General features: G+C 39.6%; 1 protein-coding gene across 1 annotated transcript; it reads left to right on the forward strand.

The window, feature by feature from the left end:
* The first annotated feature begins 3,151 nt into the window (after window positions 1-3,151).
* RAB39A (RAB39A, member RAS oncogene family) lies at window positions 3,152-26,008 on the forward strand. Its single transcript, XM_019624113.1, has 2 exons — window positions 3,152-3,543; window positions 24,520-26,008. Exons 1-2 carry the CDS (start codon window positions 3,317-3,319, stop codon window positions 24,944-24,946), a joined length of 654 nt encoding a protein of 217 aa, XP_019479658.1. The 5' UTR covers window positions 3,152-3,316; the 3' UTR covers window positions 24,947-26,008.

Raw genomic sequence — 26,008 nt, forward strand, 5'->3', positions numbered from 1 at the left:
ATATTGAGATATCATAGAAATACAGGGTACTCTTTGCTTAACTTCTGTAGGAACACAAATGGGGGAGAATTTGATTCTCCTTGCGGGTATAGATGGTTTAGAAAGACTATGGGGAGATAATATTTGTTCTGGGTCTTGAAAGATGAATAGAAATTTGCTAACCTGATAAAAGGTAAAAGGGGCATAAAAAGAGAAGAGAATAGCTGGGGGGAAGTATGGCATGAATAGCATCTTGTAGAGAAATCACTGATCATGGATACCACATTATAATTGGTTATACGTGATATTATTAGGTATTTAGACTTTATCCTAGGGTGAATGAGTCATCAAAGGTGTTTAATAAAGTAATTCTAGAAGCAATGTAGGTACTAAATGGGAGGCTATTATGGGTTGAATTGTATTCTCCAAAAATATATGTTGAAGTCCTGCCTCCAGTATTTCAGAATGTGCCTTATTTGGAAACAGTCTTTGCAGATGATCAAGTTAAGATGAGCTCATTAGGGTGGACCCTAATCCAACATGACTGGTATGCTTACAATAAAAAAAAAATTTAAAAAAAAAAAGGAAATTTGGACACAGACAGACATTCACAGAGGTAAGACTATGTGAAGAAACACAGGAAAAATGCCATGTGAAGGTGAAAGACTGGACTGATACATCTACACTCCAAAGAATGCCAAAGATATGCAGCAAAGCACAAGAAGCTAGGAAACAGGCATAGAACAGATCCTCCCTTAAAGGACTCAGAAGGAACCAACACTGCCAACACCTTGATTTTGGGCTTCTAGCCTCCAGAGCTGTGAGGCAAAAAATTTGATATAGTTGTCCCTCAGTATTCATAAGGTATTAGTTTCAGGGGCCCCTCATTACCAAAATCTGAGGATGCTCTAGTCCCGTATATAAAATGGCATAGTGTTTGCAAATAATCTACTCACATCCTCCCATATATTTTAAATCATCTCTAGATTACTTATAATACCCGATACAATGTAAATTCTATGTAAACAGTTGTTACACTACATTGTTTAGCGAATAATGACGAGGAAAAATCTGTGCATGTTCAGTACAGATGCAACCATTGTAGGCCTAACTACATAGTACATGTAAGCAGCAAGGTAACCTTTTTTAAAATTCGAATACTTTCAGTTCAAGGTTGGTTGAATCCATGGGTACAAACTTCACAGATACAGAGGGCCAACTGTATTTGAAGCCACTCTATTTTGTGACACTTTGATACAGTAGCCCTAGGAAACTAATACAGAGGCTATTGCGGAGCACTGTCTAAAGTGATGAGATTGAACAAAGATAGTGCCAGTAGGGCACTATCATAAATCTGAAAGATATTGATGAGGTAAAAACAACAGGATTTAATGACTGACTGATTATAGAAAGGTAGGAGTCCAAGATGGATACACAGCACAAACCCCAAGCCTCCAAATTCAACACCACACTCATTTGTCTAGGGAGCTAGAATAGATACTAAAGCCATTTAACCAACGTGTAAATATATAGTAAAAGGAAACATGGCAAGATAGCTACTGAGTTCACTTTTGGGCATTATAGAGAATATATTTTTGACAGAAAAGGAAAGGCATTGACCTATCTTTGTTTCAGAGCTGCTAATATCCCACATACCCCATCTAGGGAGGAAGTAAAAGAAAGAAGAAAGGGTGAAGGGCAGTAGGGGTGCCAGTTCCTTATTAGAAAAGCAAAAGCTTTGCCACAAGTCCTACTTATGTCTCATTGAACTCTGTCACTTGGCCATCCCTAACTGCAGGGGGACTAGAAGAAGGAGAACTGTGGCTAAGAGTTGTGTCAGCCACTCAGCTTTTTGCAACAGAGTGTAATCAACAAAAGCTACCAGGATGTCAAGAAGAATGATAACTAGCTAGAGATGAAGGGGTGTGGGGGAACAACACCACTACCACACAGCTTTGTTAGAAAGTCTTTGGCAACCTTATCAAAAGTAATTTCAGGGGTGTATTAGGCATGGAGTGAGTTGTTGAAGACTCACTGGTGGGTGAGAAATGAGAGTAAATGGTTCTTTCCTAATGTTTGAAAAGGAGATTAATGCAGGAAGCAAAAATCTAAAGGAGAGGCTTATGGAGATGTTTTGCTTGGTTTTAGGATTGTGGGTACTTGATGGTTTTATAGGCTGAGTAGCAGAAATAATTGGAAAGGGGGAGATTTGAATTATAAATGTTATGAAATAAAGATCAACTGTTGGGATACCTTACTCCAAAACAAGAAAGAAAGGATAATAACAACACTGTAAGTTTAGATGTGAGCACAGGAAAAAGTGGAGTTGAAAACTCTATTTTGGCAAAGATATACTTTAAAACTGTTCAAGTTTTAGAAGACAAATTTTGAATTCCCTATTTTCCAGTTTTGAGAAAGTAGTAAGATCTCACCAAAATTGAGGTGCGCTTTGTTTATTAAGATCCCTGACCAGACACAAGTTAAGTGGAGACCACTTGAGGAATTTTCTGACCATAGAACAGAGACCAAGAAAAATGGGAGCTTTTATGAGTATCTCCATATTTCATTACTTTTTCTCCACTCTTTCCCAGGGCTGGAGGGCCCCAAAGAGTATGGAGATGATACTTCGCATTTTTCTCTTCTGTGGTACTGAAAGCAGTGAGGAAAAGATGCTGATGGCAGAAGCAATGACCAAAGGCCTTACCAGAAGCATCTAGAACTTGCTCTGCAAATTAATTTTGATCCTACTCTCAACTCCTTCACTTTAGACCTGAGCGCTCAGGACTTGAGAGCTGGAAGCGGCAACTGGAATCTTCAGAAATCTGGGGAGTGACGGAGGACACGGAGCTGGTCAAATCCTGAAAGAAGAAGCAACAGACAAATTGAACAAGCCTGACACCCGTAAGAAAACGATTCTCACTTTTCATTGGCTGACCCTCCCGGAGTTGGGACCTTGCTTCATTTTCGTTGGTGGTTGCTGCTGTCCTGTCACGTCCTTTAACCACACTCACTTCCCCATCGGCGCCCAGTGAGCTTTGCGGAAAAGTGATTTACAGAAGTCGGGGGCGGGAGTCCGCGTGCCTCTAACCTACTCCCCCCCTCCCTCGAGCCACGGCCCCGCCCCGCCCCCTCGCCCGAGGCCCCGCCCCCGGCCCTACCGGGACCCGCCTCTCCCTCCAGAGAGGGCGGGGACCAGGCGGCGGCTGCAGCCGCAGGAATATGCTGGAAGCCAGCGGGTGGGCACCCGGGAGGTGCTGAAGGGACAGTTCCCGCCGCTGAACTTGCCCGCTGAGAGAGGGGGGTGGAGCGGCCCCCGAGCTGGCAGGGCATGTGAGTGATGGAGACCATCTGGATCTACCAGTTCCGCCTCATAGTGATCGGGGACTCCACCGTGGGCAAGTCGTGCCTCCTGCACCGCTTCACCCAGGGCCGCTTTCCAGGGCTGCGCTCCCCAGCCTGCGACCCCACCGTCGGCGTGGACTTCTTCTCCCGTTTGCTGGAGATCGAACCAGGCAAGAGGATCAAGCTGCAGCTCTGGGACACAGCGGGACAGGAGCGGTTCAGGTAGGGCCGCCAGCACTGGGATCCCCGGGGACGCCGGGGACCGCGCCGCCTCCTCGGTCCGCTGGGCGCCCCTTCACCAAGCGTCGACTGCACCCGCCCTGGTTGGGAGAAGCTCTTGCCCTTCCTTCTCGAAAGTGCAAATACTCCATTCTCGCTTCCCCTTTGCCCCTCCTCTTCCAGGGAGGACTTCCTCCTCCGCAATTTCTCACTTCTTTCTTTGGCGCCCATTTCCTGCGTCCCCTTTCCTTTTTTCCTTTCCCGCCTGAACCCAGGTCACCCTCACTGACCCTCCCCCTGCCCCAACTCCTTCTGCCCCTGCTTGTATTTTGATCCCCAACTCTTCAACCCCCCTGCTGCCTTCTCCCCAAACTCAGCGTCCCTCATGACCCGGCCACCCTCCTCCAAGCTCCCCTTTTCCTCCGGTAACCAAGTGGCTTCCCCTCTGTTCGGCCCGGAGAACCGCAGAGTAGGGCTCCCAGATTCATGATTGATCTCTTTAGCTTCACAGCAAGCAGCGCTCCAACCCGGGCGGGTTACTGCATGAGCTCACTGGGCATCTTTCAGAGGGAGATGGATGTGTTGATGGTTTGAACGCCTCAGCACCGAATGTGGTCATCAGAAATGCTGAGCCATGACCCGTGGGAATGTGTCTTGTACCGCAACCAGATGTAACATCAGGGACACTGGCACAGCTGAGGTTTTTTTTGTTTTGTTGTGTTGTGTTTTTTAAGGGTTAAGTTGTCTAAAAGTTTGGTGCCTGGGCGGGGAAAAGAGAGATATATTGAGTTTTGTCTGGAACTTTTTATTTATTTTATTTGTGATGGTTACTTAACTTTCATTATATAGTTATAATACATCAGAAAATACTTTTCTAAATAGAGAAGAGGTCCAAATTGAATAGTGTCATTCTAAATGTTTGCTAAGACCCTGAAAGAAGGATTTCACAAAGATGACTCATGTAAATAAAAACTAATGTAAGTTGTATGAATTTCCAGGATAGTTAAGACTGAACCAGATTACAAAGCACATTTTACATTTCTAGGATTTGAGGATACTTTTTTAAGAAAGGTGAGGAATCCGATATATCTTAGTCACTGGGTGTGTTTTTTTAAGATTGCATTATCAATTTGAACTCATTTAAGTAAGACTTTTGCAGTATTTAGCAAGTACTTGGCTTGTGAAATCCAGTAGTACTCCATGAGGGGACTTCCCAAACATGGCTTCCCCTTATCCCCAGCCAGCCTCCATTCCCTATGAGATCAGCCTCCTTCTGTGAGATTGTTCCAACATTTAAAGTTTTGGCATCCATTCCCAGCTATGACAATGATTCATAGAGATAATAAGAGGACTGCTTAGCTTGCTTATACCTTAATTTTCCTATGTATGAAGTGGAAAGATGGTAAGGCCAGCCGTTCAGAGAGGTGTTAAAGGTTATTGATTTGAATCATACAGTACCCAGAATTCCATGAAGAAATTTTTTTCCTTTTCAAGAATCTTCCTTTAATTAGAATAATTTTCAAAGTTCTGATTCCTCATCTGTGAAACGAAAGAACCATTATGATCTCTAAGAGTCCTTGCAGCCATGGATACTAAAATCTTATTGTATCTAATTGTTTCCTTAAAAGTAGCTCCTCAACTTTTTGACAAGAGAGTAAAGGATCATTAGCTAGATTTTAAAGACCTTTCTGCTAAGTACATCATTGCCTTTAAGAAGACTGTAAATAGTAATTCATTTTATATACATTATTAAAACCAGACAGCAACTCGCCCATAGTAATACAAGGACATTTAGGGGGTATTTACTGACAATGAGTCATACCGTATTTTGTTTGGCTCTTTACCAAAGACATATTTATAAACACATACATATTTCAGTACCTACCTCCAAATACTTGATTTTCTCTCATTTGACAGAATATTTCACCATAAAACTGCACTTAAATAATTACTGTTAAATCATTCTGTATCTTTAAGAAAATACACATACTTATTTTGAATAATAGATATCCTTGCACATTTATTTCATACAAAGTTACTATGCTTATGAAGATATATTTCTGTCAGTCATAATAATACAATTAGGAATTTGTGGGAAATTTTGTATTTGGAGTTTATTAGTGATTAGCTGTAAACTAACATAAAGGAACCTCCTTTAAAAGACAGCTTAGGGTATAGCTTGAAAACATAAATATGTTACAGAACAACAAAAGAATGCACCAATAATTATGACCATAATTAGCCTTAGTTTTCTTCCCCCCCAGCTTTATTGAGGTATAATTGACAAATAAAGCCTTAGTTTTCAATGTTCAGATTAACATGCTAGCAGACAATAACTACTTGCAAAAAAATAAAAGGGAACAAAATCAAAATGAAGACAATTTAGAAAAATAATGCATATGTGAGCATACTGTAAGTTGTACTATAACACTCAAATGTTAAGTTTTTATGACTAATACTATGTTTTAGTGAAGATAAATGTTAAATTGCTGTACTAAGTAGAGTCAAAATTACAGTGATTTCATTAAAGATAAAAGTTTATTTCTCTTGTGTAACAGCCTTAAGTTAAGTGGTTAAAGTAGGTGGAGGGCTCTGCTCCAGGCCAACATTCATTTTTTGGTTGCTCCTAAGACATCATCTTCATGCACATTGTGTTTCAGCTCAAGGGAAGAGAACAGAAAAGATCTAAATCAAGCAATGTTCCTTTTAAGCAAGTGAGACCAACATGGTACAAATCACTTCAGCTCTCAATTCACTGAGGACAAATTGGTTACAAGTTCACACTTACACTGGGCTACCATGTGCCCAAGAAGAAGGGTAAATGGATTTGGCACTGTGGGCTTTGCGGAGAAACTAGCAATCACCACTTACAAGTTTTAATCATCATAGTGGGAAAAGCTGAGCAGGATAGCAAATGAGAATATTAACACAATGTTAATAAGAATAAATATTAGAAGGACTAGAAGTATGGAGAGCATCAAATGTAAGAATATAAATTTTGAATTTTTCCCATAAAAAGCACTCAGGGCAATATACACAAAATAAAATGAGATAAAGAAATAGCAATTTGGGCTGTAAGGAACAGGAGACCTCGATGCTTCAAACCAGATTTGGCCTTTTCTTTTCGTGTTCTCTGACCTTTGGGATGTTATATTAATAGTTACGGCCACTGGTTACAAAACTCAGATAATAATATCCTCCTAATGTAATGCTCCTCAAAGCATGTTCTGCAGAACACTCATCCCTTGGGATTCGTTTTAAAAGATGGGTTCTGTGATCAAATAAGTTTGGAACTCCCTGTACTTCATATAGCACTCTCTTAGAAATCCTTATATCATTAAGGCTCTAAGAAGCATTGTATGTAGCAAAGGAACCTGGTTAACTTTGATTAAACTAACATTTCCCAAATTTATTTGAGAGGCTATTTTTTAAATATGAAAATCTATGGTAACTAGTGTTCTAAGGATATAATTTGGGAGACATTCCCTTGATGAGTTGCTTTGGTCACGTTCTCTGTGCCGAACCACTAAACTTGAGGTTTGGAGCAATGGAAGACCTGCAGACATTAGTTAACCAGCTAATTAACTTAGCAAAGGGCTGTAAGCAGTAAGAGCTGTATAAGGGACAGCCTTCCCTTTCTCCCGCCCCAGAAAAATCTGAGGGTGGCCTGTGATACCACTAAGCACACTAGGCCTTCCCTCAAGCTCTGCCTGCCTCTTCCTCTTTTCCTTTAGCTCCTCTTCTACTGTGTATCTTTCTCTTCTCCGTGTGTCTTACCCCTTCTTCAGCTTCTTATTCTATTTTTCCTTTACCCCTTTCATCTCTTAAGAGGAACATCTTGGAATGATTGGAGAATATTAATTTTGATATATTAATTGCCAGCTATTTTTACCTTCCCTAAATTAGAAGGAATCTGCTTTCTTCCAGTGTGTTCTATCTGTTAAGCAGTGGAAAAGAAAGGTGAGCCACTCAAGTGACACTGAGGGCCACGCCCATGCACACACATACACGTATACCAGGGAACATCAGATATTACTCTAATAAGATATTTTCATTCTTTCTGAAGCAAAATACCTGCAAAGCTAACACTCTATGATTTTAATAAATCTGCCTCCAAAGTTCAGTAACTTTTAATCAATTCTGATAATGTATACTTCAGAGAAGTTCATTTTTAAAATTTCCACCCCACACAATCTACCTGGCTTATCACGAAACATCTGTTATGGTAAAAACCATTGTTTTCTGAAAGGAAGCACTTTATGTAATAAAGTACTGTTCTGACCTACAGGAGTTCCAGAAAAATGTGAAACAGAGGTCAAAGTTGTTTTAAATTTGAAAGTATATTTTTAGTTTAAGCTGTGAAAGAGTTTCAAGATACAGATAATAATTCCGTATGTAAGCATGACTGAGTAAATTTTGATGGCTAGCTGGCATATTATTTTAGTTCAGTTTAAAATCGTAACAGTACTCTCTTAAACATTCTTGAAATGTAGTGATTTTTTTTTTGTATTTTCCTTCTTATGATAATGATTTTTTTCATTTTTAATTTAGGAACACCTTGATAAATCAAATTATTATATTACCAGTAGTAAGTCTTTAAGACTATCACCCACTGGTCTCAATTGCTAGGATATAAAGAAGCCATAAAAAATATTTCAATGCCAAAACATATTGAGGTAAGGGAACAAATACATCTCTCTTACGCTCATTTGTATTTCACTAATATGGTGAGTGTATCAGAAGTTACATGAGAAACGTCTTTATCAAGCCACACCTAAAAAAAGTCATTAGTATCTTTTCTTGACAAAATGTGATCCTTCTCTATGCCTATTTTTTTCTAATATTTGTATGATTGGTCATAATATCTTTTTAAATTCTCTTCCTGGTCTAGGAATGTTAAAAGTAGTTTTCCGTCTGATTCCTTAGCGTTTCCACGTGTACTTCCTTTTCATCGGACTTCGTGTGATTTGGCCTCAAGTGTATAAAGCTGAAGGATAGCCTTCATAACGGACCTCTGCCTCAGAAATACAAAGGAATAGTGTGTGTGGCCCAAACTGAACACTGTTCTCTGAGAAGAGATCAAGAGAGAATACTGCAAATGGGAGTTAGTAGATATTAGGAATTTCCTGATATAAGAGAAGGCATTATGAGGAAAGGTTATATATTCTCAAATTCTAGGCATTGCCTATCATTTTTCTTCAGAGTAGCATTTTTCAAAATGGTAGTAATAGGTGTAATTTGATAAACAGTTTCCTTGATCAAACAGTTTTGGAAATGCTAGGTTATTGCAGGATTTCTCAAAGCTTTTAACATATTAATATGCTAATACACATTGTGTATCCCCAAGGCAGATATGGTGTTTCCTGACCCAGAGTCCTTTTTACATAGTGCATTTTAGAGATAGATAGATAGATAGATAGATAGATAGATAGATAGATAGATAGATAGATGATAGAACGAGCATGAAGGGGAAAAGACACATGAAAGAAGCTGCAGAGGTCAGCCACGTTGTAGTCAATATTTGGGCCATTTTGGTAGAAGAGTGGCTGCAACTACAGGACTGGGAAGGAACAGACAGATGATCTGATACAATAGTCTCACTTTAAAAATAATACAATTAATATCCAGAGGCACTTTGACTTGCCTCAGGCCTTATAATTCATTAGTGGTTTGTGTAACAACCCAGTTTTTGTAACAATATGATCAGCCCAGTTTTTGTAACCATATGATCAGCTCTTTCTGCTGCACTAGGCCTCCTGTCATGTTTGAAAAGAGTTTTATTGATACATTGTGTAGTTTCTATCCTGAAAAGTATTTTGTTTGCACAGTCCCACCCCGACTCCCATCTCTGTAGACCCAAGTTAATTACTATGTCCACTCAAACCATTATGTTACTGCTATATTCAGAAAACAAAGGAGAAATAGCTTTACACATAAAAGTGGTACTGATAACTGACAGCAAACTCCTATGACTGCAATGACAGTCAGCCCTCCCCATCAGGCAGTGACTACACTGCTACACTTTAGTAACAGGAATGAATGCTGCACTGCAAGTAGAGAAATTTATGTGAAGTCTTTTGCCTTGTTAGACAAGGAAAGGTGTTGATTGGGTATTAGGCAAAGCTACAAGAAAACACTGGCTTTGGTGTCCTAAATTTCAAAAGTATTATAAAGTAGCTTTCCAGTCTTTTAGTACTGTCCCATTTTTTTTTTTCTGGAGAAACTGAAATCAGCCAGGACAATGATTTACTTGTGGAAATCCATGCATTCATTTAGCTTAAATATATGTAAGGCACTAGGTGTAAAAATAAATGAGATATAGTCTCACGTGCTGCCTTTATACTGGGTAGAGTACAGACTACATTGCTTGTAACAAAGAGACTGCCCAAATATGGCAACTAAAATAATATAGAACTTTATTTCTCTCTCCTCTAATAATTGTCCAGAATGAGCAGCTCTGGGCTGTCAGGGTAGTTCTGCCTCCACATCTGTTTCCCGGGTTCCTTGCAAGCAGGAAGGAGAAAGAGAAAGGCTTGGGCAAATGGCTATTTCAAGGAGATGAACTTCAGACAGCACACATAACTTCTCATGTCCCACTGATCTACACTTAGTGATGTGAATAACACTAACCGTAATAGAGCTGGGGAATATAGTCTTTGTATGAGTTGCTATGTGCCAAGTGGAACTCATGGAGTTCTGTTACTAAATGAAGACAGGGAGAATAGATACTGAGGGACAGTTAGAGGTCTTTCTCAGATTCATGGCAAAGAAAGGTAAATAATTGCAGTAAAGGCTGGTAAGTGCTGAAATAAATTTCAGTGGCGAAACAAAGGGAGGACTTGTCATCTGTGCCTGGAGTGAGGGCTAGTTTCAGGGGATGCATCCCAAAGAAGGTGGTCCTTGATGCTGGGACAGGAAGGATATGTCAGTAGTAGGAGATATAAAAATAGGAACCAATAACAAAAGAAAAAGAAGTGGCTGCCAATAATAATAGCGGATTAAATACCAGTATCTATTTTAGCTTTTTTCTCCTGAAACCTCACTAAAGTGACAATAATTTTGGTAATGAAACAACAGCAACAAAATTTTGGAAGCAGGAAAGCAGATGGAGGAATAGTAAATTAATTAGCAGATTCAAGAAAACTGATTTCTAAGCTAGTAGCGGGAGAAGCTAAAAACCAACTCTTATCTATCTATCATCTATCTATCTATCTATCTATCTATCTATCTATCTATCTATCTATATTACAAAAAATGTATACACATTTTAAGGAAAGGAAACTGTATTAAAATTGTAATACTCAATATATACCAATAACAAAAGATGAACACAAGTCATGTTTGACTTGTGCAATCACAAGAGGTGCTCAAAGTGGTTACCATCAGCATCCAGATACTTCTGATTACGGCAAAATACTGCTTGAGCAACGTTGACCAAAGTGTTCGCTTGTATACATTGTTTTTGGGCCCCCCCAGTGTGTGTGTGTGTGTGTGTGTGTGTGTGTGTGTGTGTGTGTGTGTGTGTATGTCACTGAATCCCCTAAAGACTCAGGAAATGGTGGCACCAGATACTTCTGGAAGTGGGAGTGCTAAAATAAGATCCCTGTTAGTCTGTTTAAGAAAGGTTGGATTGGGCCAGTCGAGAGGTGCATTGGTTAGGAATTGGCTTGGGATGCCAGCTCTGAGCAGCAGTGCCCGGTTTGGATCCCACATGAGGGCCAGTGATACTGTGCCCTCTACAGCTAAGATGATGAACAACAGCTTGACCTGGAGCTGGGCTGCCGTGAGTCGCCAGCAATGGCGTAGGCTGCGGTGGGGCTGGTCAGCAGGGCGTGAGCTGCGGTGAATCACCGTGAGCGGCCATCCAATGGCCAGCAAGCTACTGCCTCACCCAGGAAGAGGGCAATGATAATACCAACATTGGCCAGTGAAGCGACATCCTCCATGACTAGACTGAAGAACAAAAGGACAGCAACTTGTCTGTTCCCCATCCCTGATTCCCCAATGCTGTTCCTCTCCCCGAATTCTTCAGTGAAATCTTAAAAAAAAAAGAAAGGTTGGATTCTCAAATCTCCTCCACTATATACCAGGTAACTTTCTCTACTCTCACATTGGCAAAAAACTGAACATTTATTCTTTGAAAAAAATTAAACAGTCTCTGACTGGAAGACAAGGCATAATTGAGTTTGAGGTCCCTTATTAAAAGTAAGGGCTTGAAGTGGATGTATGCATGTTGGATACCAAGACTGTCTAGACCTCTTCCCCCACTCAGCTCCCAGAATGCTGACAGGCCTTCACCCTTCAAACAGTTCTTTGGTGAAACCATTTCTGAAGAATCTGACCAGGCCAAGAGGATAGACTTAAGATGCCAACATTAGAGTTTCCTCAACTTAGAAATCCAGCCTAATCATTTTACAGTAGGGACTTTCATCTCAGTTAAAGATTATAAGAAAAAAAACCAGATTACAAGAAATTTTAGGAACTCTAGAGACCAAAACAAAAAGACCAAAAGCAACCAGAGAAATAAACTTAATAAAGGAGAAGGGAATGTTCAAACAAACAAACAAACAAACAAATAAACTGTCTTTAATTTCCTCAGAGAGATAATAGGAAAATATTGTGATTATAAAAGAAAAACAGGATATTATTTTTAAAAAGAGAGCATCCTTAGAACAAAAGACTTTTGGAAGCACAGTAAAAAATATAAAACAATATAAACTTGAAGAAATCTCTCAAAAAATAGGACAAAAAGGCAAAATTTTCAAAAATAGGAAAAAAAGATTTTTTAGAAAATTAAACTAGTCCAAAAGGTTCGATATACAAATAACAGGCTTTACAAAAAGATAAAACAGAAAAAAACAGAGGAGAGAAATGATCAGTGAAGCAATTCAAGAAAATTTTCCAAGATTTAGGGACTTGAGTTTTCAGTAGAATAAACAAAAGTAGACATATTCTAAGGCATCTTGTCATGAAATTATAGAACACTGGGGTCACAGAGAAGTTCCTGCAAACTTGCAGGGACTAAGGGGCAAGAGGAGGTTCCCATAAAAAGATCAGGAATCAGATTGGCTTCAGACTTCCCTAAAACTACAGTGGAGGCTAGAAGACAATGGAGAAATGAGACTTCAGAATTCTGAAGGAATTCTCTACCTGACCAAACTATCATTCAGCTGTGAAAGCAGAACCCAAACATGCAAGATTTCAAAATATTACCTTTTGCCTCTCTTTTAGGAAGTGACTTTAATGTGCTACACACACACACACACACACACACACACACACACACACACACAAAGGAGTAAACCAAGAATGAAGAGGAACTAACTGTGGAAAAAAGCAAAGCAAATGCCCAGGAAGATGGTGAAGGGACATCCTAGGATGATATCTCTGCTGCAGATACCAGGACCAGATTGGAGCGGGCAAAAGGTTGTGTGGAAGAGATCTTTTCAGAACGATGAAATTGACAGAAAAGCTAATGTGAATAAACTTAGAAGAAAACGATGTTTTAGAGACTTTGTGCTCATGTCTGATGCTTCTTCTGGACACATGGGGGGAAATATATTTCCATTCCCTCTGCACTTAGCAGAATCATGTAACTAGTTGTGGCCAGTGGATTTGAGCAGAAGTCTCTTGTGGTGGTTTTAAAATAGAGCCCAGATTCTTTAACATTCTTTCTATGGAGGTGTGGGTTGCTTGTTACTACCCATAACCTGGCCTATCTTGACTAATATGGTTAGAATAACACAAGAGCTAAGAAATTATCTTTCTAAAATTGTGATACAATGTTGGCAAGATGGGGGAATGGGAAAAGTGAGGATGTGTGGTGAGTGGACATGTAACAATGACAAAAACATACACTTAGAAAAACAAGGACAAGAACATAATCTATTTAAAGAACTTGAAAATAAAAGCTGCATAATTTCAGAGATAGAATGAAATGAGGAAAAAGATAAACATCAATTATAAATTCCAAGATGTGGAGAGATATACAAAAGCACATGAAACAGCAGTATAGGGGAAGTTACTATATAGGAACAGACAGAAGTCACAAAAATGGTCAGAGAATGATAACCCAAGACAAAATATTCTTTAATTGTGTGAATTAATCATAGGAAACTGGTCATCATCTCATTTTTGTTCTGCGAAAGGACGCCAGAAAGCATTGGAGTAAGTGCAGAAGTGTTTTATACGCTCTGGTAACATACCAAATAAAAAATAAGCATCTTTTTATTATCACCTTGCAGATAATTCATGAAGCTAGAAACATTTCTCACTAATTTCCAAATAAACTATTTCAATTTTCACAACACGTAACTTATTCACTGTCCAGAATCCACTGCAAAGTGTAATTTGAATTACTACCAATTTAAATTAGTACCAGTTTTTTGGAAAATGTGGATGATTTCACCTACATGCTTATAGTGTATGCAATTATTCAGCCTATTTCTCCCCTTTTGACTTCACAGATCCCTACTATAAATATCAAAAGGAAATAAGCATTTTTGTTTTTCTCTGTTGTTCTTCCATTTGCTCAGCATTTGCAGGCTGGCTGGGCACAGTCTGACAGAATCTGACCTTATTAATTTGGTTCTTAATTAATTTACAAATATTGGTAGGACTCATGTGTGGCCAACCTGTTTTAGACACTTAGAGATACAGCATTCCAAAAGAGCTGACAAAAATCCTGGCTCTCGTAGAGCTTATCTTCTAATAGGGGAGAAGGGATAACCAAATAAGCTGAAAAAACTGCATAGAATATCAGGATATGTTCATTGCAACAAAGGAAAATAGAGGATAAAAGGTGACTAGAGCATGCTGGATGGTAAGAAGGCTTTACTGTCATAAAATGATGCTTTTTCAGAAAATGAAAATAAAAAGTGGTCATATATTCAAAGAGAGAATATAGCCCATTAGGTCTTGTCAGTATTGTACGGGTATATAGCCTCTACAACCACAAATTTGATTTTCCTTGGAACAACCCTGGAATTAAAAAGAGAAAGCAAATTTTAATGTTTGTATGTATAAAGAAAGATATAAGTTATAGGCTTCAAGCTTCCAAATATTAGGCAAGGGCAGGGACTGTTAGCCTTAGAAACAGAAGGAGCTGGGAGACTTGTGCTTTAGACTCCTGCAGCGGTCTGAAGGGCCCAGATTATAAGGCTAGTGAAGCAGGTACACAAAGCATCAACACAAGGACTATTCCCAGAAGGGTGGTCGGAATGTACTGTCATGGTGAACAGAGGCTCTCATAAGACTAATGCATTTATAGGCTGCTTGCTGCCAACAGCCTTTGGCATCAAAGTACTTCTGTCCTCTAAATGCCTATTTTACATTGGCAACGCCACAAGAAGGGCATTTCCAGGGCGGAACATCTGGTTCATTTTACCTAAGTAAGTCAGCAAGTGCTCTGTGTTTTGTTGCTTTTTTTAAGAGGCCTGTGTACATCCAACAAAGTTCATAATAACAGCATGTAAGATATATATAATATTGCCACTTTCAGATAAATTTTTTTTATGTAAGTAACTACCTAGTATAAATAATCTGGAGCATTCTAGGGCCTATGGTGGGAGAAGAAAATGAGTTGCTGTTCAATGGGTATGGAGTTTCAGTCATGCAAGATGAGAAAGTTCTAGAGATCTGTACAATATTGTGCCTATAGTTAATAATACTCTGCTGTAGGCTTAAAAAATTCTTAAGAGGGTAGATCTCATGTTATGTGTTTTTTAGTATAGTAATTTAAAAAATGAATTTTGGCCTTGTGAAAGTATGTTGAAAGTTAAGAAATGTTTGTGACTGTTTTGGGTCATTATTTTCTTATAAAATATATGCAGTCTCTTATCAATTAGGTCAGCAACACAACCAGCTTGAGGGCCTTAATCAAAAATGAAAGTAACTGAAGGCGTGTCTGAGGCACGGAGACTTGACAGGCAGCTGGAGAGACCAGGCTTGGAATGAAGGGAAAGATCCCAGGAGTTCCGGGCAGCAAGAACCACAGAAGGCCAGTGTGGCTCTCACAATACTATTGTCCCTTTTTTTGCCTGGTTCCACCCTGCCATAAGCATCCCCAAATGGCCAGTTGGCAGTCTTAGCTAATTCAGTAGAAGCATCACGGGGTTCTCTAGTGAAAGCTTTTCTCCCATGGATACGAAAACCTTTATATCAGCAGAGTTCAGAGTCACAGGGATTAGGAACAACAAAAAAAATTTAGTGACTCATTAAGTAATTGTGAGAGGCACCATCACCCCACTTTCACCCTTTGTTTCCCATACTACAGGATCTATTTATGGGGGGAAATCACCACCTACTCTATTCCTCTCTAGTTTCGAACGTACATTCTGAAGGATCGTGCCAAAATCTTACAAATCTGGACATGGGCATAAGTGACTCTTAATAACTCATTCCACAGTTTTATAAGGCCATATCCCTCTAGGTGACCGTGACATGATAAGATCGATGAATTCCATGGCATCAACCCATTTCCCTATCTCTCTCCCTCTGTTATGTGAAGTTTTGGTCTGGAGCAAAGTATGAGATACTGTGACTATGTATAAGGCATTCCAGAAATTAATGAATGTGGTGCTGGCATCATTGGAGTCCAGATTAAATGTCTATTATAGTAAGGACATATCAGCGTTCCCTCCATAATACTCCCCCCTGCACCCTGAGTTAAGTACCATATCCAAGGTGTCAGTAGCTATTGGAAAATTGGATATTAAGCAATGACAGTCCAAGTACGAAAAAGTCTCTGTTGAGCCCAGTCACAGACTTCATCTCTCTCCCAGGAACACCTTGAGTCGAAACGGGTAAAAGTACTGACTGTAGGACAGGACATTTTGTTTCATCAATTATTAGGAACTCCTTCATAGAGTGGGTTTTGGGTGAGTATTCACATTGGATACATACTCCAGACCCATCAACATACAGTAGTAAGTCCCCGACTTACGAACATTTGAGCTGCAAACTTTCACAGAACGAATGGACCTTGCATTACGAATATTTGTAGATGCGAACAAATCGCGGAAGTAGCTCATGTGTCTGCCGGACATTGTCACAGTTGTGCTGCTGTGTGCTTACTGTACAGTGCGATAGTGTACAGGAGTGCAGTGCTCAATCAGAGCCCAGGATGTCCGGAAGCAAGAGGAAAAGCAGCTCCACCGTCTCCCACCTACCCTCCTCCTCCAGTTAGTAACTCTCTTCTTGTCAGTTCACTCCATGCAATCCCCTATGTGCCAGTTGTTGTACTGTACCACCATTTTAAGGTAACTGTAAAAGTAAAAATCGTTTATTTACAGTATTTTTGTGTGTGTGTTTAGTTTTTTATGCTTTACATTGTATATTTGTGTCAAAGGTGTACAAGACTCACTTTGTCAGGCTTATGAACGAATTGGACTTACGTACGTTGTCCCAGGACAGAACTCGTTCGTAAGTTGGGGACTTAACTGTGCCTAATACCTCCTTATTACCAGCCCTCTGATCTTGTTTTTTGCAACATGCCAAACCCTTAGGCTCTGCTCATGAATTGTTACAGACTCTTATCTATCTTTCTCCATCTCTTCCTCGGGAAGCACAAGTAGAAGTTCCACAAATGGGGGGGGTTTCTCTTTTCCACTGACCTTCATCGGGCTGACCAATGCCAATATATTGTTTTGAGCCATCCATGAGGCAGACTTGAATTTTTTCCTCTTTAATTGTAGGGAAATCCAGTAAGGCCATATATTGAGAGGGTGCTGCAGGGTAGGCATACTGGGTGTCTGAGCCTTATCACTGTGGGTCCTCTCAGGTCCCACCCCTAGTCCTACTTCTATATATGACCTCTGCTTGGTAACAAGGTTCCAGCCTGAGGAGTCGGAAAACACCTAGCTCTTGATGAGCACTCAGACTGCACAGTCACTTGGTGTTCCATACCCAGGCACTTAGTCTCTTATCAAAGCCAGGTTTTGAGCCATGAGCTATTTCTTGAAAATGTAATAGCTCTTGAAAAGGAGGGCATGCCTTTATTCCAAAATGACACTCTTGTAATTATCCAGTGGACCCTTCCCCAGGCTTGATAGAGCATCCCAGACTGCTATAGGCACTTCAGGCAGGCACCATTAGATCTGATGGACCAGGGCCAAATGGCAAAGCTGCTTGCATTGTGGCTTGAACAGTTAAAGAGACTTCTTTTGCTTTCAGCCCTATTAAAGCTGGTAGCCTTTTGGCCTCCCATTTAATGGGTCAGAGAGATACATACAAATATTATATCCTCCAAAACCCAAAAAGTTCCAAATATTATGCTTCTTGGTTCTTGGTAGGGAGCATAAGATAACCACAACTTGTCTTCTTCGGAGAAGTTTCATCAGCATGCCCTGGATTAAGGGATACCACTCCCCTAAGAAACTTCACAGAGAATATGGGCTACTGTCTTTTCATGGGATGTATACCTCATGGGAGGTGTGCACAAAAAGTATGATGAATGCTGCTTCCGAATGCCATCCAACAGAAAGGCAAGGATCTTCAATACGGAAGCGGCACTTCGAACCTTAGTAACAGTGTATGACAAGTTTCAACTTGTTCAGTGTAGTCTGTTATGAACTATGGTTGAGAGAAGGTGTATTTTAAAGTGTGCCATATATCATGGATCAAACAATGCATTAACATGAAATGGGCAAACGGTTTCATCCTCCATCATGACAGCGCTCCAGTGTCACACATTGTTTCTGGTGTACAGCTATTTCTGTCAAATAAAAACATTACGGTGTGTCCTCATCCACCTTATTCACCAGATCTGGCACCATGTGACTCCTGGCTCTTCCCCAAAGTCAAAATTATTTCAGGATATCGAGGCAGCCACAGCAGCACAACTAAAGACACTCATGAAAGAGGACTTCCAGAACTACTTCAGAAAGTGGCCAGAATGATAGGATATGTGTGTTCAAAGAGAGGGGAGAGTATTTTGAGGGGGATTGATGGCAATGTGTCTTTTACTGTAATACATTTTTTTTAATTTAAACATTCACGATATTTTTTTATCATACCTCATATTTAGGATGCATATATGTATATTTAATTTATCCACCCTTCTCCAATACTGACATGCTCATAGCAACTTAGTGTGAGAACATAATACACTACTAATAGATCTAATATTGGGCACCTTTCTTTTTTTTATGCATTGCTAGTATCTTGTTCCCTCAAACTTCCTTACTCTTTCTGCCATTTCTCCTGTTTCCCCAACAGCTGTGTTCATGGCTTCTACCAAATCAACCATTCACTTACTAAGAATGTATTGAGGGCTGGCCAAGTGGCTCAGCTGGTTAAGAGCTCGCTTGGGAGCACCAGCTCGGAGTAGCAGGGCTGCGGTTCAGATCCCACATTGAGGGCCAGTGATGCTCACCCTCTGCAGCTAAGATGATGAACAACAGCTCGACCTGGAGCTGGGCTGCTGTGGGTCGCCAGCGATGGCGTAGGCTGCAGCGGGGCTGCAGTGGGCTGCTGTGAGCTACTTGAGTGACTGGCAGCCAGCGTGAGTGGCTAGCAGCCAGTGTGAACTACCGGGAGCTGCTGTGAGCGGCCGACCAATGACCAGTGACTGATTGCCTCCCCCGGGAAGAGCACAATGATCATACCAACATGAGCCAGTGAAGCGACATCCTGCACAACTAGACTGAAGAACAAAACAGCAATTTGTCTACCTGTCTGTTCCCCTTCCCCGATTCCCCAATGCTGTTCCCCTCCCCCCAATTCTCCAATAAAATCTTTAAAAATAAAAAAAAGAATGTATTGAATGCCCACTGTGTGCCAGTCCCTTGAGATCCACTGGGTATTCAGTGATGAGCATAGACATGGCACATGCCTACCTCTCACAATTAGCCAACCAGTATCAAGGATCCAAAAAGTGGAAAGGAGAGGAAAGGGTGCTATGCAAGAGTGCTGACCTTGAACACAGCAGTTCTGCCCACCAGCCTGAGAAACAGATTCTGCCCAAACAGAGCAGCCATTTTTCTTTCTATGGAGGAATCTAATAAGAGGGGTAAAATGTTCGCCAGTTCTCTTTTGTAGGGAGAAGATGGTTGGATGGAAATTTTATTTCTTCCCATGGTAGAAGCCTAAATGGGGTAAGAGGGAGAGGAGTTTCTCCTGATACCAGCAGTATTCCTTGGCAGTGTCAAGTGTCCACTTGGGATTGGTTATAATTAATTAATAGACAGCAACCTGTCTGGTTGAGTAATTTCCCCCCAGAAACATTTAGCTGCATGCTGAACTGATCCAGATACAGTTTTCTCAGATGAATATGACAAAGGGAGAGGGGCTTGGGAATAGAGATACTTCCAAGGGAAAAATAGTGATGTTTCATAGAGCTAAGATATAGAAGGAGGTAAAGATAAAGAGTTGGTCAATGGATTACAAATCTTGATGAAATTAAAGAATTGTCATAGTAAAAAGAGCATGCTGGCAGGTTGTGAGGTTTTGATCAAAAAGTAGACTGTAAATTTGCAGTTTTGGAGGTAGTGAATATTTCTGATGATGAAAAAGAAATGGATGAGAAAAGCAGAATAGAGGGGAAAGTTCATTAGAAATGAAGAAGTTAAGAAACTGAGAGATGGCATCAGACAGCTCATCCATATGGATGTTGAAATTGTGAGCAGAATGACAGGAACTGAGATCGAAAGACAAACCCAAATGCTAAAGTCTTCAGGACGTGGAGAATGACCAAGCAGTTGGCAGATGACAACAGATGATAGAACCAGATGGTAGAAGCCTCAAAGGAGCAGAGGAATTTTTTTGTAACCGGATTGGGAGAGAATAATTATCTGGAAGCAGCACTGGGGAAGCAGAAGCCACCTCCTCCTGACCCTCTAGAATGAGCAACATGAGCGTGCTACAGGGGAAACTTCTCGGGGACCAGAAGGTTTCAGTCAAGGAGAGGAGGAGGAGAAAACATTCTGAGGAGACTATTCTTTGAAAATGGGATAAGAGCTGCTAATAGTGTAGCTTTCTAGATATAAAAGAACTAGTAGGGGCCCGGCCGAGTGGCGTGTTGGTTAAGAGTCGGATCCCACATTAGGTCCCGTGACGCTGCGCCCTCTACAGCCAAGATGGTGAACAACAGCTCAACCTGGAGCTGGGCTGCCGTGAGTCGCTGGCGTCGGCGTAGGCTGCAGTGGAGCTGCAGTGGGCTCCCTAAGCTACTGTGAGTGGCTGGCAGTCGGCATGATTGGCTGTCCAATAACCAGTGACCGATCTGCCTCAGCTAGGAAGAGTGCAATGATAGTACCAACATGGGCCAATGAAGCGACGTCCTCCACAACTAGACTGAAGAACAAAAAGACAGCAACTTGTCTGTTCCCCTTCCCTGATTCCCCAACGCTGTTCCCCTCCCCCAATTCCCCAATAAAATCTTTAAAAAAAAAAAAAAGGACTAGTAGAGTTTTTTAGTTTTTTTAAATTAAAGTTTATTGGGGTGACCAAAGACCTAAACATAAGACCTGAAACAATAAACTGCATAGAAGAAAACATAGGTACTAAACTTATGGACCTCGGGTTCAAAGAGGATTTTATGAATTTGACTTCAAAGGCAAAGGAAGTAAAAGCTAAAATAAATGAAAGGGACTATATATACCAAACTAAACAGCTTGTGCACAGCAAAAGAAACCATCGACAGAATAAAGAGGCAACCAACCAAATGGGAGATTTTTACAAACAACGCCTCCGATAAGGGTCTAATATCCAAAATATATAAGCAACTCACACAACTCAACAACAAAAAGACAAACAATCCAATTAAAAAATGGTCAGAAGACCTGAATAGACATTTCTCCAAAGAGGACATAGAAATACCCAATAGACATATGAAAAAATGCTCAGCATCACTAATCATCAGAAAAATGCAAATAAAAACCACAATGATATATCACCTCACACCAGTTGTAATGGCTATCACCAACAAGACAAATAACAAGTAGGGTTTTGTTTTGTTTTTAATAATCAAAACCATATCTTCCACTTGGGAGGGACAAAGTGCTGCTGAGAGTTTGTAACCCTGACCCCTGTCCTACATAATTCACCGTTCCCATCATATACCGTTATACTGGGTTTAGGGGGTGCTGAATCCCCTTTACCAGCCTTACCAAACTATAGTCTCTTAACTCTTAGTTCTCCCATGACAAATCCGAGACCAGATTGGAGTTCATTCATTTATTTCTCCCTTCCTTCCTTATTCATCCCTTTCCTGCATCCTCCCCACTAATTTTTTTCTGTTTCTTTAAATCACCCATTCATTCAGTGAGACTTTCAAAGCCCAGAAGGAAAATAGATATAAAGCAACATGATGTTGTTGCTTATAAAGAATTGTTACTCATCATCAACTCTTGAATTCTTTACAGGGAGGCCTACCTACCTAGTTCTTTTGAGATCTATTCCCTACCTCCTGTAATACCTTCAAGAACTTCTGGCGATCTAAGTGTCCTGACCCAAGAAAGGAGATGGAAGGAAAGATAGATGTTCCCTCATCCCCTCTGTAAGACCTGCCTTTCAAGTTCCAGTTTTCAGCCTGAAGGCCTGACCCATCCCCTTAAATGATTAACAGCCCAGATGCCCAATTGTTTTAAGGGAAAACCTACCTCCTAGGAAACCTATATCTGAACCTGAAGCTTAACCATATCAGAATTCTAAACCTAATATCCATAGTCACACACAGAAACCAGAGATCGTTATTATATAAAAAATGGCAGATGTCATATTGAGACCTTTTATTTCAACTAATTATTAATAAAGGCTGCTTTATGGCATAATTATATTAATATAGACTGCTGTAATTTTATTTCATAGAATGATTTGCCAACTGTATTCCAAATGTTTCAAAATTAAATACAAGGTACTAGAAAACATGGCATTTCCTGCTGTGTAAGACATGCCTCTGCCTAATATACAAGCATTTCAACATTGAGTTTTCAACCACAAAAGCGTTTTTTTCAAATTATTAATGGTATTAAGTAGGAGGGGAATAAAAGTAATGCAGACTTGGTGCTGAGTAAATTAAAACTTTCAGTCTAATAACATAGCCTTAATTAGGCTTCTCTTAAGGTACCGCACATCTGCCTAAATTCACACATGTAAAGATGAGTAGCAAAACAATAACAAATTAATTAACCCTCAAAAACCACAACTTAAATGAACTGCGTTATTTGTAGCCTGCTAAAGATAGTGGGAGATTTTTTTTGTTTATTATCAATGGCTGTATAATATAGTAGTTTTTGAGAAAAAAAAATTTAAATAATCACTTGAGAATCTCTCTGGTGGGAATTCTGAGAAGAATCAGGAAAGCAGATGAAATGGAAAGAAAGGGGAGGTAAAACACTTTCTTCACACTTCCACAACAAATGGTTCTCATGGTATCAGGTCACAGGACTGAGCTGTAATTTCAGCAATCAGGATAAGGAAGGTATGTAAAAGTTGAGAATACCGGGTAACCCACCGGTCCTCCACAAAGATCTTTGGTGCTTCAGGCAAGTAACAGATGAGTTTGCTTAAGGATGATGTCAATGCTCAAGATTGACAACTTGGAAACTGAGACACATGCATTCTCTGGCTCATATAACATTTAGCCTTTTCCCTCTCCATTAAGATTAATTAATCCAATATAACAACTATTAAATGACATCTATCATTTGCCAGGCAGTATGATTGTTAGGTACATAGACAAAAAATATTTGACCCTCAAGGAGCCTTGAATTGAGTGGGAGACATACCAGCAAATTCAATCAGCACATTATGAAAATTGATATAATGGCAGTATGCCAAAGGTTTAATGGAGTGTGAGAGGAGTGCCGAAGAGAGGTGGAGGGGGAGAGGTCAATGGCAGGGAAAGCTACTCATATATATGTGTTTTGATCTGACTCTTGAAGGAGAAATAGTTTGCTAAGCAAAATAGGTAGAAATTCTAGGTAGAGAAAACATATGTAAAGGCAAAAAATATAAAATTATGTGGCATTGCCATCTTGCATCATTATTCAATCAGGAAACAAAAGGCACACTCGGAAGGTTAACTGAAAAGAGTTTAGTAAAGTGACTGTTTTCAGAAATGTGGGCAAGGTCAAGGACACCAACAAAGGATGGTGAAGCATTCGGGATAGCAACAGAGGGAAGCCATTAACCACTGGGCCAGAAGGGGCTATAAAAGGGAATGAGATCACCAGCGCCTGGTGAAAGCCATAGCCATGCAATAGGGACTACCTAACAGGGACCTTGACCAGAAGCAGAGGAACACAACCCCTGCCAAGTCCCAGCCCCAGAGGAGTAAAAATACTCTGTCCTCTCATTCCTCCAGTCTCCAGCAGGCGCTTCCCATTGACTGAGCCCCACGGCAAGCCAGAGGACAAGGGAGGCTGGGAAAGCTTTCTGTAAAGGTCGGCTTCCTGAGGCCCAGCGATGGAAAACTAGACCTGGAGAGGCAAACAATCATTAGCATACCTCGTATTCATATCCCATGTCCAAACAATTTCCTGTTTCTTGAATAGGTATAGCACAGGACTGACTATACTTGTAATTAACATTATAACAAGTTTGTCCTTGTTTCTTCTTCCTTCACTGATAAAGAAAGGAGCTTGTTGAATTAAACGACAGGGAGAGATTCTTAAGATCTGGTTTGCTATGAAACCTCTGCCTTTTGCCAAATCTTTCTGTGCCTATTTTTAACTAAAATGATGTAATAATTATTCTATCAGATATTTAAAAATAAAAACAAATAATCCTAAGACAGTGTGAACATGACATATCGTTTAAATTCTTATTTGTTAAAAACAATGTCAGTGGATGAAACTCGCTTGCATATTGGTCTCATAGAATATTTTTGTTTACTTAAGACACTTCATACTTGATTTGTAAATTCTAATTAAATCATATTAAGGTATCTTAAATTTTTATTATGGTGCTACATTGTTTGAAAGTGGGGAATAAAAACAACTTGTCCTTTTACAACCTTTTTTTCTATTTATTTTTCAGATCAATAACTCGATCTTACTACCGCAACTCAGTTGGTGGATTTTTAGTATTTGACGTTACTAACCGACGATCTTTTGAACATGTGAAAGATTGGCTAGAAGAAGCAAAAATGCATGTACAGCCATTTCAGATTATATTTCTGCTAGTGGGACATAAATGTGATTTAGCTTCACAACGTCAAGTTACAAGGGAAGAAGCTGAAAAACTGTCAGCAGAGTGTGGTATGAAGTATATAGAAACCTCAGCAAAAGATGCTACAAATGTTGAGGAATCCTTCACGATCTTGACAAGAGACATATATGAACTTATCAAAAGGGGAGAAATTTGTATTCAGGATGGCTGGGAAGGGGTTAAAAGTGGTTTTGTTCCAAATACTGTGCATTCTTCTGAGGAAGCAGTGAAGCCCAGGAAAGAGTGCTTCTGCTGACTTCAGACATGCCAAAGAACTAACAAGAACAGATTGGGTGTCATTTCAGGATAAATACTAACATTAACAGGAGAATGATGCAATGAAAGCATTTAAAAAAATTATCAATCCGTGTTAACACTATTTTGTAAGGTATTTGATTCAGAGCACTATGCTTACTTGTTACACGACAGGATTGGGTATTGTGCTAAAATATCAAGCAAAACAGACAACTTTTTCTTGAAATTGTAGTGTCTACAGAATTACCCCCATGCTCACTTTGTTGGCCTATATACCTGACCTTAAGGTCCAAAAATGTCAATATAACTCCTTTTTCTTGACAGTGTGAAATGGGGTTTTTTTGTGCATAGATAGTTTGGTTGAAAAGATTTTATCAGGTATTACATTCTTTTGAGTTAATTTATTAATATTGAATAGTAAAGTGGATTTAAAAGTGCACTGTTCACTTACAAATTAAATAATCTCAGAAGTCTCAACTAGAACTAAAAATAGCAGTTCTTTGTTTAAGGTACCAGGTTTTTAACCATTCTATGAAATATTTATCCTCCCTTAATTTTGCCTGAACATAAGAAAGTAAGTTTTATATTCACCTTTGTTCTCTGATTTGTTGCTCCTAAAATTTTTATGTTTCATGAAGTTATCTAAGGATTCAAGCAAAATATTTTACTACAAATATTTGTAAAAATTAAAATGAAGGACCACTCATCAGCAAATGTTTTGATGTCATAGTATACTGTCCTTATTTAGTTAAGAAAAACAAATTTATTTATATACTGACATTTTCCAAAAAGTAAATGGAATTTTCCTTAAACTAAATGCAATTTGCCTTGAACTACTGTCAAAATTATCAATATAGGTAAATATAGAGTATTTTTAGTAATAACTTTTTTGTCCAAGTACATTTCCAAATTTCCCCATTTTCAATACAAGAGAAGTGCAAGAAAGATTTTTCTGAACAAAGAAAATTGGGTGGCTACTTGTTTGATGTATTTAGCAATCAAATTGTATTTTACAATCTCATCAGTAAAAGTAAAGATAAAATAATGAATTAAGGCTGTAAAA

This window comes from Hipposideros armiger, unplaced genomic scaffold (genome assembly GCF_001890085.2).
Source record: "Hipposideros armiger isolate ML-2016 unplaced genomic scaffold, ASM189008v1 scaffold_580, whole genome shotgun sequence".
NCBI lineage: Eukaryota > Metazoa > Chordata > Mammalia > Chiroptera > Hipposideridae > Hipposideros > Hipposideros armiger.